This window comes from Nestor notabilis, unplaced genomic scaffold (assembly GCF_000696875.1).
Source record: "Nestor notabilis isolate BGI_N333 unplaced genomic scaffold, ASM69687v1 scaffold4611, whole genome shotgun sequence".
NCBI classification, from domain to species: Eukaryota; Metazoa; Chordata; class Aves; order Psittaciformes; family Psittacidae; genus Nestor; species Nestor notabilis.
Genome location: NW_009915128.1, coordinates 159550 through 177240, shown reverse-complemented (window position 1 = coordinate 177240; position 17691 = coordinate 159550). Strand labels below are relative to the sequence as shown.

The 17691-nt window shown below is 36.6% G+C and overlaps 1 protein-coding gene across 1 annotated transcript; it reads left to right on the top strand.

The window, feature by feature from the left end:
- Positions 1–308: 308 nt before the first annotated feature.
- Positions 309–10920, top strand: ANKRD32 (ankyrin repeat domain 32; the record flags this gene model as incomplete). Its single annotated transcript, XM_010023973.1, has 7 exons — positions 309–456; positions 2700–2845; positions 4663–4832; positions 5317–5450; positions 7440–7532; positions 7918–8100; positions 10436–10920. Coding segments are annotated over 7 exons (1359 nt in total), but the record flags the coding sequence as incomplete, so codon positions are not given.
- Between the last annotated feature and the right edge of the window lie 6771 nt (positions 10921–17691).

Here is a 17691-nt window from a genome sequence, read left to right as displayed (position 1 = left end):
CACAAACTGGCAAATTTTGATCCCATTGTGCATGTTGGTTTAGACAGGATGTTTTCAAATAACTTACATTTATCCAGTGCCAAGTCTTAACGGATGTGGCATCAATAGCATATTAATTTTGTTGATCTATCTGCAACAGTTAACCGTGGATCAGAAAAATAGTAAAAAAATGATGCGGCACCAGAGTGGTCTTTTATCTAAAGAAGTTTTCTAGTGTTACTCCTGGTACATTGTCAGTGTGCATTTGCTATACACTACAGGTCTATAGATACTCTTTTTTTTTTTTTAATATTATTTTTTTTATGTAGGCTTTCATATGTGAAGTAGGTGGTCTATTAAATGCAATTCTTGGAACTGTAGTGGAATACTGGATCATCTCAAGTTTGCTTTTGGACAGAAATATTTTTCATCAAATATCTGATGATTTGGCACAGTACCTTGCCATTGCATGTGATGGTGAGTACTTGAAAGGCCTCTCAAAATCTTTTAATCAGACACACTAAAGTCCTAAGTAAAATCCTCAGTTTACTTCCAAGTTTTATTTTACCTTCTGCTGCATGTGTACTCTTATGGTATGATGTGTACATATGCAAGAATCTGTTTTATTGTGTGTATGTGTCTTATCTGTCTGTCCCAAGATCAAATGAAACAGGCTTTCATATTAAAATCCTTCTAAATAAATCTCAGTAGGTGTTAATGTGAAAGCAAGACCCCACAGTATGAAGAATAAAAGAAATAAACAAAAAAAAAAAATCTTTGGAAAATCTTTGGAGCTCTCCTGTCAGTTTAGAAAGAGCTTAAAGCATATGATAATAAACCATAACTTCAAAGAGGCAATTGGAGACACCTTAGCTGAGACAGGTTCTCAGGTGAAATTTTTCACTCCACAAACTTGATTTTTTTCACCAAAGACACTTCAACCATGAGTCCAGAAGCTACACTGAACTCTTTGACCTATGCAGACTCCAAATGAAACATTTCAGTGTCTCATTCCAAATTCCTGGAATTAATGGACTTTATCTGGGGGAAAGGTGAGGAAAATTCCAACTAATCGAATGAATCAGTATTGTTCTTCATTAAATACGCTAGATAAGGAGGAATGTCACAACTCGGATATCATTTAACAAGGCTTGTTTGTTGAGGTGTCTGTCCTTTTAGCAACTATAGAATGAGGAACTCAAAAGACAAGAAAAAAATAATCTCAAGAAAACTACTGAATGTTTTAATTTAATTTTCAAACTTAATTCCAACCAAAGCTTCCTCCCCAGTTACGAAATATGAACATCCTGGTTTCAGTCATCATTTTGTCTAGAGAGAGGTTTACGTAGGCTTCATTTAAAGGGTCATCTTCTGCCTCAACACTTGAGAAGAGCTATCCTGAAAAAAAATAAACTAAAATCTTAGTCTCTGGACAAATAGTTCTGCTCCAGTCTTATAGAAAGCAAATCATTAGAGCCATTATAGCCTCCTTTAGATCTTAGAGGGCCGAATCAGTTGGAACTTTATAGTATTCAAATCAGTGGGGCTATTAAAAGCCCATCTACTACTATGCCATCTTTCCAACAGATTTTCTAGCTTTCATATAATTTTCATGTAATGGGGAGAATCTTGGATATGTATTTCTGTAAAACTTTCTTATTTTCCAGTACACAAATGGAAAATTATACTTTCTATGCTCTCCTTTATTGAGAGCATTCACAAGAACAACATTTACAGTCTGGTTATAAAGAGTGAAGGTTATATGACCTACTGGTGATCACTGCCACTTGGTTCAGTCCACAGCGCTTAAAGTCTAAATAACTGTTGCAGAGTTCTCCTAAATTCTGTTGTTTTTGGAGGAGAAAAGGTCTGTACTCTCAAAACTTGTGTTTGTTTTGTCTGAGTCTACAATTAACATTAATGTATAACAGTTAATGTATGAGTACTAGTTAGCAGAATAGAGTAGTCCCTCAATACAGAAGAGACTTCCTTCCTCATGGCAGGCCTTGCTTTCCATTTGTTTCAGTTGCTATTTTGAAAAAAATTAATTTGCTGGAATCAAAATACAAATTCTTACCACCCTAAGAAAAATCAGTCATTCTGTCTCCTTTTCCAAAAACAAAGAAAGGTAGGCCAGATATATGCCTGATATATTTTGAGATAGATATATATTCTTCAGCCATTGTCTGGTTTCGGTTGGTTGGTTAGTTGGTTTTTTAAACAGTATAAACTATTTGGCACATCTGAATGGGGCTGACATTTGCTTACGGTCATTTTTAGTGTAGAGTTTATAGATCATTAGAGTTTATAGAACATTACTTGTTCTTTGTTCATGTGTTACACATTTTATCTGAATTGTGTTTGTATTGTGTCACTTACAGATTTTAAAGGTGATCACTTGCGTAAATTCCTAAATAAATCATTCGAAAACCAAGATGTAGCTTGTCTAAGATTGTATTTAGAGTTATGGTTTTTTAAAGGTTTCACATAAAAAGTGGTGCTTTGCCATTCTCTTAGAAGCTGGTCGTATCAAATGATGGATATAATCTTTTTTTAATATGAGCATTTTTAGTATTTTTCATGGAGTCTAGCTTCTGAATCTACAACAGCAGGAAAAAAATCTGGAAGAGCTATCTTCTAGATAACTCTAGATGTACAGTTTTGTATATTCTTATTTTAAGGCTTTCTCTTCCCCCCGTACCCTCTTTGTTTTTATCCAGATTTTTCGATACATGAATTAAAAATGTTCATTTGTTCCATACCATCCCTCTGGCTTCAAATGTTTGTCGCAGAAGCAGTTTTTAAAAAACTGTGTTTACAGAGGAATATAACTAGTTCTACAGAACCTCTTTCTCTTCAGAAAATAGTAAGTAACTCACTTATTTAACTTCAAACTTAAGTATTTTACAAGTAATTGGATTTATGAAAGTCTTGGAAAATACTGTTCTTTTGTCATCTAAGGTCGTGCTCATTGCATGCATTGTCTTCCACCTGTAGATAGACTGTACTGCATTTAAACTTCTCTTTGATGGAGACCTGGGTTTAAAAACAATGATAAGATTTTTCTTGCCAAAGAATCTCTACACCCGAGTCATCTGTTTACCTTCAGTTAACATGAGAAGTCACGTGAAAGCTTTTTAAAATAACCTCTGATGTAAACATGTTATTGCAGTGTTACATCTGTAATTAAGTAAAATGTGTGTGGTCTTCCTGGGTTATCTTTTCCTTCATTTTTTTTTTTGCAGAGGTGATGGCCTATTATCCTGCTGGGTCCAAGCATTTGTTACATATAAGATTTTATGATTTTGAACCACAGTGTTTTCCTGTGAATTTTTCCTTTTAAAATATTCCTCCTACTTGCAAACCTTTTCCTGCCTTCAAATCACAATTTCTGATAGTTGATGAGGAAATACATGGTGAAAGCTGTGAAAGAAATTCTCAAAATGATGACTACTGGCAAGTTGCAGGCTGATCAGGGAGATCACACAGTAATGACATGCCCTAACTTAGAGCTTCATTTCAGTAATCTTAATTCTAATGATTAAACAGAATATGGAATCCGTAACTGTTTCTGTATGTCCTAAAATGTCTAATATTTAACGTATGTTGCCAGCACATACGCAGCAGCAATTGCTATTTTTAATATTGCCATGACTACTGATCACTCTTTGCAACTACTTAAATGTAAATTTTGTAGTGCTTGAAACAAGTTCATGTGCTTTTTGTGGCTTTCCTTAGCATTACTGTGCCTCCTTTCTCATTCCCTGTAATAAATATTAACTATTGTCCAATTTTGCCAGCTCTTCTCATATGGCATCTTATCAACTAGGCTTTTCTATGGGTTCAGATGATGACCTGCTACTCTCTGATGGTAAATGTAAAGTGAAGGTGCAAGTAAGGTGTCCTTCACCCGTTGCAAGTTGCCTGCAGAATCTACAGTGATCTGCTGGATACTCAAGGCCTTGTTTAGTATCTTTCTTCACGTATAATTATTGTGTAATCATTGAATGAGTCTCCTCACTGGACTTTTTCCTCTGGTTTTGCAAAACTGCAGAAACATACAAGACTTTTTAAAATGAGTGGTGTAGGTGGGTTGGAAGCTCTGTATTTAAGGAAAGAAGCCATATCTACAATGTCCAAAGCTATCCTATTAATGGGACAGCACCTAACGAAGAACTAGCTTATTACACTTGCAATGCTCAAAGGCTTAATCCAGGCCCTCATCTTAGAAGAGATGAAGGAAGGGAATGAGTATTTTTTTACCAAATTACCCCCTGGGTTTTGCTGCCTGGGTTAGGATCAGGAAGCTTGTAAATATTTTCATTAAGTAGCTGAGAATCAATTAGCTTTACTTCAATCTTACATCCAGCTAAAGAGATCAAAATTTTCTCAGCAACCAAAGATACACGTCAGAAGTCTAGAATTTCTTGCTTTCTGGCTCAGGCACAATGCGCCCACCTCTGAGGCCAGCATAAAGAGTGAATTACAAGAACACAAAAAAAGATTGCAGAAGACAGCTTTAACTAATCTATATATGCAATCATTTAGGATCATATTTTTAAAAACATAGGTAATGCCATCTGTGAGTGGTGGATGACTGCTTTGCATCAAGGGTGACAAGAAAATTGACTGCATTTTAATTTAGTGTATGCAAAGTAATTGAAAATGTTACTTTTGCAACAGGTCAGTTCCTATTTGCCTGCTTTGCAAGAGATAGGGATGTATGAAGCAAGAGAGATACACAAAACAAAGAGAAAGAAAATAGGGCAATGGCCGTGCCCTGAGTCTCAAAGGGCATTACAGATGCTAAATGGCAATAAGCAGAACCAAGTCAAAGTGCTGCCTGATCTACCGTAAGTAATACCTATAACATCACCAGTTTTATTCTGCTTTGGGGGACAGCTTCTGACCTGACACATTTCCTGAACTTTGTATGACCTGTTTTCTTGTCTACAAATTACTGCAACTGACAGAAAGCTCCATTGTAAACCTGTAACACCTCTGGGCTGGGGTTCCCCCTTTATCCCCATCATCCATCTCAGTCTGTATGCAGTCTGATGTAGTTATATTTTCCCAATATTAAAGGATTCATAGAGAAGTTGAACCATTCATACAGTTAACTTGAAAGAAAGTTTAATTGTGGGTGATTTGATTTTATTACAGATTTAAATACAGTTATAATTAAATGAAATAAAAATTATGTAATTGAGTTTCAGGAATTATGCTGAAATTGATAGAGGATCTAAGTATGGTGTATTTTAAAGCATTAAGTACATACACATTATCTGAAAATCTGAAATAGTGATTTTAGACATGTGCCCTGTGCGCTCTTTTCAGTGACTTACACTTTAAGAAGCGCCCTCCATTGGCACAGATGGTTGGAGCAAAAGCAGAAGTTGAGGCTGCATATACCAAAGAGAATCACTACCATTTGACTGAAGAGGTACATTTTAACAGAAGAAATATTAAAGGTATTCTATACATCTAATTTATGTTAAGAACTTTATACGGTTAGAATCAACAGTTTCAGGTTTAAAAATCTTGTCATGGTAAGTGCTGAACTAAAATTATGGCTTATGCCCAAGAATTATTTTCTTATGGTTCATGTTCCTTTTTTCTGATGTGTATTTAAAAGGAGGAATTGTATATATGGTGGAATAAAGCTGCCTTCATCAGTCCCCTCCCCCTCCCAGATATTATGTACAGTGTACAGCTTGTGCAAGCTCATTCCAGTCTTGCCTGCCTTACTTTGCTAATCCACCTCAACCTGTGCTTGGTAGGATCAACGTCTTCTGATTTGAAAGTATAATTCAGTCTTCATCTCCTTCAGTCCTAGACGTTTTGTGAACAAAGACTGAGGAGTATGCTATGTTACATAGCTGTGTTAAGCATATGGACTGTTTTCTTCCAGGCATTCAGCCCAGACTATGAAAGGCATTTGGCTTTTGTCTTAGCTATACTGGAACCCAAGTACCTAAGGAATAAAACAGCGATGCAGTAATTCATTTGGTTTCAGCTTATTAAACAAATATAATAAATCATACTTTACATGAGCCTTTACCTGAACAGAATTACTTGCTGGAACTACTTTTTGTCGTCTTCGTCATCAGAAATTTACATATATTGCTTAAAACACAACTATATTAATATGACACCCAAGAGAAGGCTTAAAAAAACTTAGCAAAAGCAAGCTGGGATTGTTCAAAAAATTAAAACCATAATTGTATTACGAACACTGAAGGACAAAAAAACCCTAACCCTCTTTGGGGATTTAAAAGAGCTTCAGTAACAGAGCCAGAACATGCATTTTTAAAAGTGGTTCCCTTTCTCTTTATTGCTTTTGCAAGTAAAATTGATGTGAATTATTACATGCTGACTTCTACAAAGAAAAGTGAGCTGAAGGACTAGGGCAGAAAAAAAACCAAACTGCTTTTTATCTATTCTTCCCCTGCCAACATTGTAAGTAGTATCTTCTGTTGAAAGAATGAGTATGGAGCTGACAGATTTACATAGTGAAGGTATTAATATAATAAAGTACACCATCTAAATCTTATCGCAAACGCTGTGAGATTTAGCCTGAGATATTTTTCATTTCCAAGATGTTTGTTACATCATTTTTCAGCTGGCATCAAGATTTTTCTCTGGCTCTTGTTCAAATCTAATCATTTAGTGGAAGCAAAACAGGGTTTAGAATGGGTCTGAAGTTTTTATCATGCAGAAACTAATGGTGTCTTTACATATAAGCAGCAGTTCTCAGTTGCTTGCTGTTCAGTTTTTCATGCTTACTGCAGCTTTGCATGGTATTAAGGCTTGGGACTTCTTTTATTTTCCAGAGAAAATTTTATTATTAATTTTATTATTATTATTATTATTATTAAGACCTCTTCATTTATTTCTCTCTCTTCCCCCCCTCCCTTGCTACTGTAGCCAAGTCAGACAGCCTATTGAGAAACAGCAAACCATCTGTTAACAGATTTGAAGTTCTGAATTATACTTGAGTGTGTAGAGGCACTCGTGCTTAGCCAGAAACATTCATTTGAATTAAGCTATAAATGCTGTGTAAAAAGAACCATACATTTTAACATAGGTTCATGAATAAATTTAAGGGAGGGCAACTGCACTCTAAAGTTTTACTGCTTCAAAACCCAGTATTTTTGGTGCTCTGTGATCACTAGGTGCTTTTATAGTGTGATTGAAGCTGTAAACCTTGAACTGGGGGGAGATAATTCCTGTGTTAAACCATTCGCAATACAATTTCATTGCTGGATCTCTGGTGGAACAGAAGCTCTGTGGGTTTTTTTGAATTTTCTTGAAAGATGGTTAAACACAATAAAGGAAAATCATACTCATTATTGAATTTTCTGGCATATAGCCAGGTCTCCTAGTTCCAGGCACTTTCATTATTTTCTTTAGTTGCTATCTTGCCTAGTCTAGTGTAATCTATTAATTTTTTATGGTAGGAGAGACAGCCCTGCATAAAGCTTGCATAAGTAACAAAGTGGAGAGATTGATTCGTCTTCTCTCTTTGCCTGGAACAGACATTAATATTAAAGGTAAGTTATTCATTTTCTCTACAGAACTAAGAAATTAAGAAAAGAACTGTATTGATATCTGTTTGGTAATAAGGTTTGTATTTATACTATTAAAACTGTCTTTATTACTTTAAACACCACAAAATGAAGACTTTGTTGCGAACATTGAGGAAAGGTTAATTTATTGCTAAAGTGTGTTTTAGTATCACATTTTCTATTGATTTTTTAAAAACCTATTCAATATTTTTCAGATATTTTCCACTCTAATTTATTGTTTTGAAATCGCTAGCTGCCACTATGATGAATAATAATAATAAGCAAAGTGCTTTACGCTCTAATGAATTGCATTATTAACATTTTAGTACTACTTCTGCTGTTTTAAAACTTCCCTTTATTTATAATTCAGACTATGCTGGCTGGACGCCTTTGCATGAAGCCTGTAACCATGGCAGCACAGTGTGTGTCCGTGAAATTTTGCAGCGTTGTCCAGAGGTAGACCTGCTCAGTCAAGTGGACGGAGTGACTCCTTTGCATGATGCACTGTCAAATGGACATGTAGAAATTGGCAAGCTGCTACTTCAGTATGGGGGTGAGTGCATTTATGCTAAACCGGTTTAGAGAAATTATCCACTATTCTGAGTCCATATGAAGTCAGTGGTGTTTTTTTTAATAGTTGCTTAAAATACAATGTTATTATGAAATATTTATTTTTAAACACTTTTAAGCCAAGCTGTTTTGGTCACAATAAAAATAATACTGTTTTCACACTTACCTTGATCAGCCGAATATGAAATTAACCAGGATTTTCACTTTTTTTTCCAATATGGTGATGTTTTTATTCTGCATTTTACACCATATGCATTGTAACTATATTCTCCAAACTCATTAATGAAGATAAAGATTACCAAGCAAAGCTAAGGATTTTCTTTTGTTTTGATCTGGTTTTACCACAATGCAAAAATAGATCAGTATATCTTTATATAATCATGTATTTCAACATAAATTTGTTCAGCATTTATGAAAATTAATGTGATGGTCTTTGAAGAACACAATTAGCTTGGTAATTAGTTTAAGAAAGGAATCTATATTGTAATCATGATAACTGCTGTTTAGGGGTAATAGTAGGAGGGGTGCCTTAGTTTCTAAAAAAAGATACGTTGCCCCTTAGGCAGACACGATAAATGTTTTGAACACTATTTTGCGTTCAGTGACAGGGAACTTGTATCTTGTCTTGAAATATATTGTATGAATATAATTAACTTAGCATGTTGTTTAGAAAACAACTGCAGAGAATGGTCTTGGGTAGCAATTCTTCCTTTTAATTCATTTACTAAAACTAATATCTGTGATATCCTTACCATTAACCTACTGTGTCAGTTTAATCTTTGTGCATTATATGCGAAGTCCAGATTTTTTCAATAAAAATCATTCTGTGTATAGCCATGAGGCAGAAGAATGCACTGTATTTAGATGGCCTATTACTTAATTAAGGTAGAGAAGCAAAATATTTCATTCTTGGCATGAGACCCTCTGTATTTACAGTCTTCTCCTGCCCCCTAAAGGCTATTTCTGTGCCTGTTGTGCAAGCACCAGCTCATAATCAATACATTCCTCTGCAGTTCTACCTCTGTGTTTGCTGAGCTTCAGTTCTGTGGCTCCCAGGTGTTTTATATATTTACTGAACCATTTATCTGACATGCCAAGCCAATACCTGGGCTCAGTTCAATCGGTCTAAGTGATGCAATAGCCAATATTATAGTAAGCCCAGCTCCTCAATTGGAAATGGCATTGCACTGACAGATGTGCATTTTTCCTCGGTTATTGTGGAGAATAGGTAGTGGATGATCCTGTTGTCCTAGGGGAAGAGCTCTACTTGCACTTGCATTCATCAAGGTTTTCTGGCAACTGTGAGGTTGCATGTACCCTTATCTTTGCCTTTGTCGCAGTCTGGATTTTGTCCTGTCAAATAACTGACAAGACTATGGTAGAAAGCATGTTCCCCATTGAGTGTGAATTTACTCAGCTCAGTAATTTAAAACATGCCTCTGTCTCTAGAAACCTTCAGCTTGCAAAAGTTAATTGCACTGGATAATAAGTGATGGAGTAAAACAATACAGCTGTCATCATATCAAAGTGACAACCTTTAGCATGGATATGTAATGCACTGGATGACCTCTTGTTATTAAAACGTATTTCTAAAGCTGTATTTAAGTTAAAATGACGTCGTTCCTTTAGCATAGTAAGAGAATTCCTGATGTGTTCATCCTGAAAACCACCACCTGTAGCATGTTAACTGCCATCATTTTTAATTTCTGATGCAGCGTATCAAGTCATCTGTAAACTGTTTAAATATTAATAGCTTCATTGTACTAATAGACAGGAAATGGCAGAAGAATGTGGTGTAATCTGAACAAGTAAAACATCTCCCATTTACTTACTTTAAATCTGAGTGATTACTTTTTGCATTTCAGAAGTCTCTTAAGACCAAATTTTGAAACTCAGTTGTCGGGGGAGACCAGGATTCCTACCTCAATACTTTACCTTGCTGCATAGCCTAAGACAAGGTCGGCCACACCATCTGGACCAGTAGAATAAAGACCATCATAGTAATGTGCATTTAATTTGGAGTCAGTGTCAGCAAATAACCTGGTCTGTAAGGCTTAATATTTACAGCAGTAAATAACATTATGTTTTTACATACTATGTGTAAATTAAGACAATACCAGAAAGAAATTGTTACAAAGGGTCTCTCAACATGTTGTAGGTTGTATTGTAAATGTGTAACTCATCAGTTACATCAACATAACATAACAAAAAGGAATTTAAACAGACTGCTAGCTTCTGGGGAGGAGGGGTAGGGGGAAATCTTGTTTGGCTGCCAAATCTAAATACTGTTATTATTAATGTTTATGTTTTCCCTGCAGGACCAGTCCTTCTACAGCAGAGGGATTGCACTGGAAAATTGCCACTGGATTATGTTGAGTCCATCCCAGTAAAGCAAGAACTTCTGAATGTTGTTCATCCAGAAGAGAGCATTGAAAGCTTCTGTGAACGTACAGATCAAGATTTTTACAGTCAGCAGAGAGAACTGTTGTTGATTTTATTTAGTAAGATGCTGCTGAATTTTTGTTCAGTTTATAATCTGTGTTCACCCTTTACTCTAACTCTCAGAGAGGCAGGTTGTTCAAATGTACTTCCAGTAATGTCTCGTGATAACTGTGAGATGAAAAATACATTTTCTGCAGATTGGCTAGTAGATACATATTTTAGAGAGCTAGAAACTTTTCAAAAGCTTCCACAGTTTCTTCAGGAAATATCTACAAACATGGTTTTCTTCCCTGGAGAACAGATGAAGGCTTTATTAGCTACTCTGGAAACTGTGGTAGAGGCATTCCAGCTCTTTGCTTAGATCGTTTTAACAGTTAGGTTCCAAACAAACTGCATTGGTTGAATCTTGAATTTTAACCCTTGGTGCTGGGCTGAATTTTTTTCTGGCAACTGAAGCAGTACAAATTTCACAGCCTTCATGAGCCCTACATGGTAGTATCTCCCATGTTGTTAATACTTTCCTGTAGCAGAACCTGGAAGTCAAATGCTTTGAGCCAATGCACTTTTGGGGCAAAATTTTTCGAATACCAGTGCCTTTTAGTTGTCTGGCAGATCTGGATGCCTGTGACCACTTGTGCTATATCATTTGTACTGAGTTAAACTTTGTGTTTTCAGTCCTGGAAATCTTTGTTACCCTTTTCATCCCATAGTTCACTTTGGTTTCCAGAGGCACTGTTGCTAAAACAAGCAGTTTTTCCTTGAAAAAGGCTTATGCCTGTATATTTTAATATCCTTTAATAAAACTGATATTACAGATATCTGTCATTAAACTAAAACGTTGAAAAGTAAATTCCTTCTATCCATTTATCCTTGTCTTGTAAGAATGAAAAATGCCATGTAAAATTCAAATCAGAAGGTAGTATATCTTTATTTACAGAATGGATGTACTAGCATTTCACATGTCTTTGTTAGTTTCACAGAAACAGTTACACAAAGGTGTGTGGAAAATCTTCTTCATCAGCACTCAGTGCTTGTGGTCATATTCATTTGTGCATTGACTTGAGTTGAGGAGACTGGTGCAGATACTCAGGTGATTTGCAAAACTCAAGTGAGGACTCTAGAGCTTTAAAATGACCAAGTCATCTTGCTGCTTCCCATGACATTGACATGGTGAAGGGCCAGATCTACCCTCAGCATAACTTAGCGTGTCCTTGGCTCTGCTGTAACTCGTGTTGGCTAGCAGTCGTTTGATAAATCCATTACACTGGCAGTGTGTAAAATGATCTGGTAACACTCCTGGGATTCCCTCAACTAAGGATGCCAGTGGTAGCAGTGGCACAAATCTAGTTATGTTGTCAGGGAAATTTACAAAGGATTAGACAAGACGATTTAAGTGTATACTGGGCATCAGACACTAAGTATAGATCTTAAAAATTACACCCCATTTAGTATAAGACTTTTGTTCTTCATTCTATGAACATGCAAACTACACATGATAAATCCTCTAAACTAATCCTCTAACCTCAATGAGAATTGTGTGCTACATATTGTATCAGATGGTCCTTTAAATTAATTAAGAGAAAGAGAAAATCATGTGCTGTTTCTTAAAGGTGTTGAGGCTCACGAGGCAGCTGAACTACATAATTGTGTTGCATTGGGCTGAGGATGGGGAACAGTTATGTGTTTTGGAGATGTCTTATTGCATATTCACACAGCAACAACTACTCTTCCTGCCTTGTGTCTTGTAGAGATCCAGTGCCAAGCTCATTTCAGACTAGGGTATGGGAAGAGGCACGCTGGTTAGGGAGGTTTATTCCTTCCAGGGGAGAGAGAAGGGAGTGCTGGTTTAGAATGAGAATACCTGATATTTTTCTAAAAGATTCAGTGATAGATTAGGAGTAGTTTAAAATCTTAGCCTTCAAAAGGAAGGTACTTATTAGTGATACTTGCAACTCTTCTGTAATAGCCATTTATAATATTTAAAAAAGAACCCTTAAAGAAAGGGTGTGGGTAATAGCTGCTTCTGAAACTGATGTTGCTTGACAAGCAGGAGTAAGTTACGTTGATGCAGCTGGCTTGGGGCACATTAAAACTTCCGTTTAGCCTTTCTGCAGCTGAGATACATGATCTCAAAGCAATCCACTGAAGATGTTCAGACTGAGTTGGTCTGAGAAGCAGACCTCCATTGTATGGAGTATTTATTAATGACTGATTATTTCTATACATGCATGCAGAACAGCCTGCTCTAATAGAGTAAAGGGACAGTGAATACTGGATTTGTTTTGGTTCACACACTTTCTATTTTTCTCTAGTAAGAAAGCAACACCAGAAAAATTTTTGTAATATATGGGATGGACTAATAAACATCAGTAGTCCCTTTTGCAGCACATGATGAAAGAAATACTATGCACATCCATTCTAAAGAATGCAAAATATGCATTTTAAGTTGGCAATATTAACATTTTCTTTAGTCATGGATTTGAATGGTAATTGGGAATTTGAAATAATTGGGACTTGAACAACCATAGAAGAATAGTCTGGTGGATCTGGGAAAGCAAATGCTTCAGAATATTCATATGTATTCCTAATGTAATACATTAGTGAATGAAGTGAAAGCAGGAAAAACATTATTTTGGTCTGATAAAAAGTGATTCTGCTTATATGTATATATCCAAGATATCCTCACAATATTTTGCTGTTATGTCATTTACATAGGAAAAAAACACATCTTAATCATTTGTAAGTCCTACTTACCTATTTAAACTGATTTCAAGTACATGTCTCTAAGATGCTGTAAAGAAAAGTAGATAGCATATGCTAAATGAACATTATTAACGTTGCAAAATGAAACATTCCAAAGTTAGCAAATGTCTGAATTAAAATTCCCTGTGTAGCCCTGACTTACATATTGTCTGTGTGTATAGTCAGTCTGTAATTATATGGTGACACCATTTGGTTCTCTCTAATGTTCTCTCAGTAAGGATCATACACTGAAAATTTTCCTGTTATTTCCTAGTTAGCTCTTAACAGAGTTCAGTTTTATACATACTCGGTTTTATATATACTCAAGTTTGCAAACTCCATATCCTTAAAAAGTCTCAAGTATATTTCAGTTGTATTTAACTTAAAATTATTTATTAGAGAGTACCTGCTCTCCTTTAGAATAGCAAAACTTTCCGGTTAAATCATGGTTGCAATAAAGTGTGGTCTACTAAGTGATTAAACTCTCTTCTTTTTAAAATCCCTCTTGGTATGTAGGGCATTACCCAATTTCTGGCTTAGTTAAACGAACAGACAGCTAGTCCCACTCCACTTTTCTTCATTATGCTGATGTTTCACGTGCCGAAATGCTTCACAAGCACGAAGGTGCATCTTCATCCTCAAATCAGTCCTGTTTTTCCCAGAACTCTGGAAAGTTCTTTCGTTGCTCTCCACCTTCAACATACAGCTAGAGAATCTCCCTTCTGCACATGAACCCGGTGCTGCCTATACGGTCAAGTAACAGCAGTCAGGAGCACGATAGTTGGTAGCAGCAAAACAGAAGACAGACCTCACTGGGATATGAAGTCAGGAATTATAATGGTACACCAACATATCAGTCAAGCTTAGAAAGTTGCCAAAAAGATTGCATCAAGCCAAATTTCAGTGTTATATTTTTTCTGGTCCATGTTCTTTGTTTCGCACAACTGCCATGGCTAGATGTGAAGCACATCTAGCCAGCAGAAGTAAGTCCTTGTGATATTTGTAAGATTTTTAACAGAATGTCTCTTGATTTCAAAATGGTCATACTCATTGGCAAGTAAATTACTACTGCCAGTAGACTAGCAGTTTGGGCTCAGGAGTTTTGATGTTGATGTGTTTTATTTTTGTTCAGGAGCAAAGGCTAGCTTATAAAATTTAAATATTCCTGTGGCTTCAATAAACTTCTAAAATTTGTTAGAGAGGAGGTTCAAACCTTAGAGCCTGAGCTCCCTTTAAACTATCTGAACAGTCCTGAAGCTCTTTTCTGCACCATCTACAATTCCAACTGATGCTAAGATGCTGCACTGCAAAAGGGCCAAAAGGGCAGCATCATAAATGCCCTGTGCAACTAGTATCAGACCCCTGCCTTGTCTCCCTGTACTGGGCACTGCTGAGACCGCACCTAGAATCCTGTGTTCAGTTCTGGGTCCCTCTGTATAAAAGAGACATTGGAGCAGGTCCAGAGAAGGGCAAGGGGCTGGTGAAGAGCCTGGAGCACAAGTGTGATGAGGAACGGCTGAGGGACCTGGGGTGTTAAGTCTGGAGAAAAGGAGACTAACAGGAGACATCGCTCTCTACAACTACTTGAAAGCAGCTTGTAGTGAGGAGCAGTTGGTCTCTTCTACCAAGAAAAAAGGGAAAGAACAAGATTGGTTACTAGGAAAAACTTCAACGGAAGGCTTGTCAAGCACTGGAACACGCTGCCCAGAACAGTGGTGCAGTCACCATTCCTGGAGGTATTTAACAGACGTGTAGATGTGGCACTTGGGGACATGGTTTAGTGGTGGCCTTGGCAGTGTTAGGTTAACAGTTGGACTTGATGATATTAAAGGTCTTTTCCAACCTAAATGATTTTATGATCCCATGATTCTATGACAGACTGCCCCTTTCCATATAAATTTAAGGACCAAACTGTGCCTTTTTCCTTAGCACCATGCCATGATCCCATGTAGTCAACAGTGCCCAGTAAATTCAGGGGAATCCAACAATTATTGTCAGATAAGTGTAGCCTTCATTGTGCAGTCTTATATTTAACTTGCAGTGGCTGCATCAAGACCCTTCCTTTTTTTTAACAGGGATCCAGTTTAGTGACCCAACCAGACCAATCCGTTTACATGATCACTTACTCCATCACCCTGTGCCACGTGCAAATGTAAATACAAATGACTGAATATTTAGTTTGTTGGTGAAACATGCCAGTCAGAGGAACACCATGAGAAACATTTCATGCTCAGTGATTATTCCCAAGTGCACACTCTAAAATCTGTCAGATAACCTTTTTTTTAATTTGTAAAATGCACATTAAATAATTACCGTCATCAAACTGTAATATATAAATATCCTTACAAATTCATGAATTTATCATCATGTTTACCAGGATATGAAATGATGCTGCTTCAAGAAAACAGCTCTGCAAATTACAGTTTGCAAAATATTTGTCCCTGCTCTCATATTCGGATAAAGATAGTGAAAATGTACTTGATTTATCAACCAGACTTGTAACCTCTGTGAATAAAAAATATGGATTCTGGTTTGTCTAAGAAGTTGCTTTAAGTCAGGGTATCAATAGATCCTATTATAGTAGCATATTTTAGGCATCTGAGTAAATGCAAAATGCTTTCTTTTAAAAAAGGATGAGCTGAGGACCATGCTGCTGACTGTCCTGCAGGCAGGTAGGGAACCCTGTGCAAAAGAGATGAAACGGTAAAGCTGCAGAGGTCCAATAACACTATCTACACAGGCATCCATGAACCAGGTGTTTGCAGACCATGATTAAACTGCTCCAAAAATAATTAGAAATACTAAGAAACAATACTTCTTGTCTGCCAAAAAACTGATGGTGATATACATTAAAAAAGGGAAAAATTAGGCTATTTTGTTGGGTTTTAACAAGCAGGAGTTCCTGTTACCACCCGCACTCAAAGGGACAGCTGGCTGGAGGTTGAATGAAGGAAAGGAAGAACAACAGTGCAAAAATACTGCCCTCAAGTCCAGTTAAGAAACTAAGATCCATCTACAGGGTTCTTTCAAGGCAAGTTTCATTAATCTTTCAGGAGAGCTATCTTATTGATGCTGGAAATTCATTAATCTTGAATGTGGGAGATGTGAAAATAAAACGGTGGAAGGGTGAACAGTCAGTTTGTACAGATTTTTCAGAGTGCTGACACAAGGAAGTTTACGTATTGTGGCTTGTCACTTACATACAGCTGAAGCCTAATTAATCTAATTCTTGTCTTACCTAAATGAGCTGGTATACGTTTGCTAAATGTCACAATTTTTCAGGAGAGTCACATAAAGAAGGTCTCATTTTTATTTAACTCCTAGTGCACCTAAATCACTTAGCTCTTGTATTTGAAAGTAGTGGGTGTTTTTCCAAGGTATTTAACTATTTACATACAAGGTCATCTATAACCAGTGGCACTTCGGAAAAATTTAGGGAAGGCAAAGCTAAGTAAAGAAAAAATTAAACTAATCTAGAGAGATCTGTTAAAAAATCATAGAACTGCAATGTCAATAATTCAGCTTGTTGGTTTGTTATTTGCCTTTCTTACCCATCTAGTCTTAAAACTTGACATTTTCTACTTCTCACTAGTGCTCCAGGTCCAGTTTTCTTTTAATAATGTTATGCTATCTGCATGCCTGCTAAATTTTGCTCTGAGAACAAACATGATCTGGCAGTTTGAGGTGGTCAACCAGTCACAACTTTTAGCTGTTCAAAGCTGTCCATGTGCACATGTGTGGATTTGCAAATCCACATCTCTGCGCTGGGGATGTGCTATCTATGATGGCTCTTGAACTACTGAAGACTGAACTTCATGGGGATGCTATGTGGACTGATGATAATGTATCTTCTCCGACAACCAGGAGCGTTCATAGAACATGAAGAATGTTCTATGAATCTGTTCGGTGATGGGCCTTTGCAAACTCCACACAAAAAAGCAAGGAGGGAAATTATAAGATTAAATGATAAGTACAGTTATCAAAGGCTCTAGCATAGCTGTATTCATGGGGACTTCACCACCATTATAAAACTAAGGTTCAAATTGGGGTTTTCTTGGTTTTGTTTTGGTTTTTCCACAAATCCAGAAAAATCCTTTCAAATGCACATAGTGCCACAGAAGCACCAGGTTTAGGACACAGAATTCTGAGATGGTACTATCTCATTTCCCCACAGTGACTGCCAGACATCAGTAAATTGACTCTGCTGGGCTGCTGGAGGGGGCTGTCTCAAGCTGCCCAAGGTGAAAGAAGGAAAACTTCTTCGCATAACAGACTACAAATGAGCAACAGGCCACCATTTCAAATATTCACCTTTTATAAATATAAGCACAAATTTCATTTTTCTTACCCTGTGCAGCATCCTGAAATGAAGTCCAGTAAATAAGAGAAA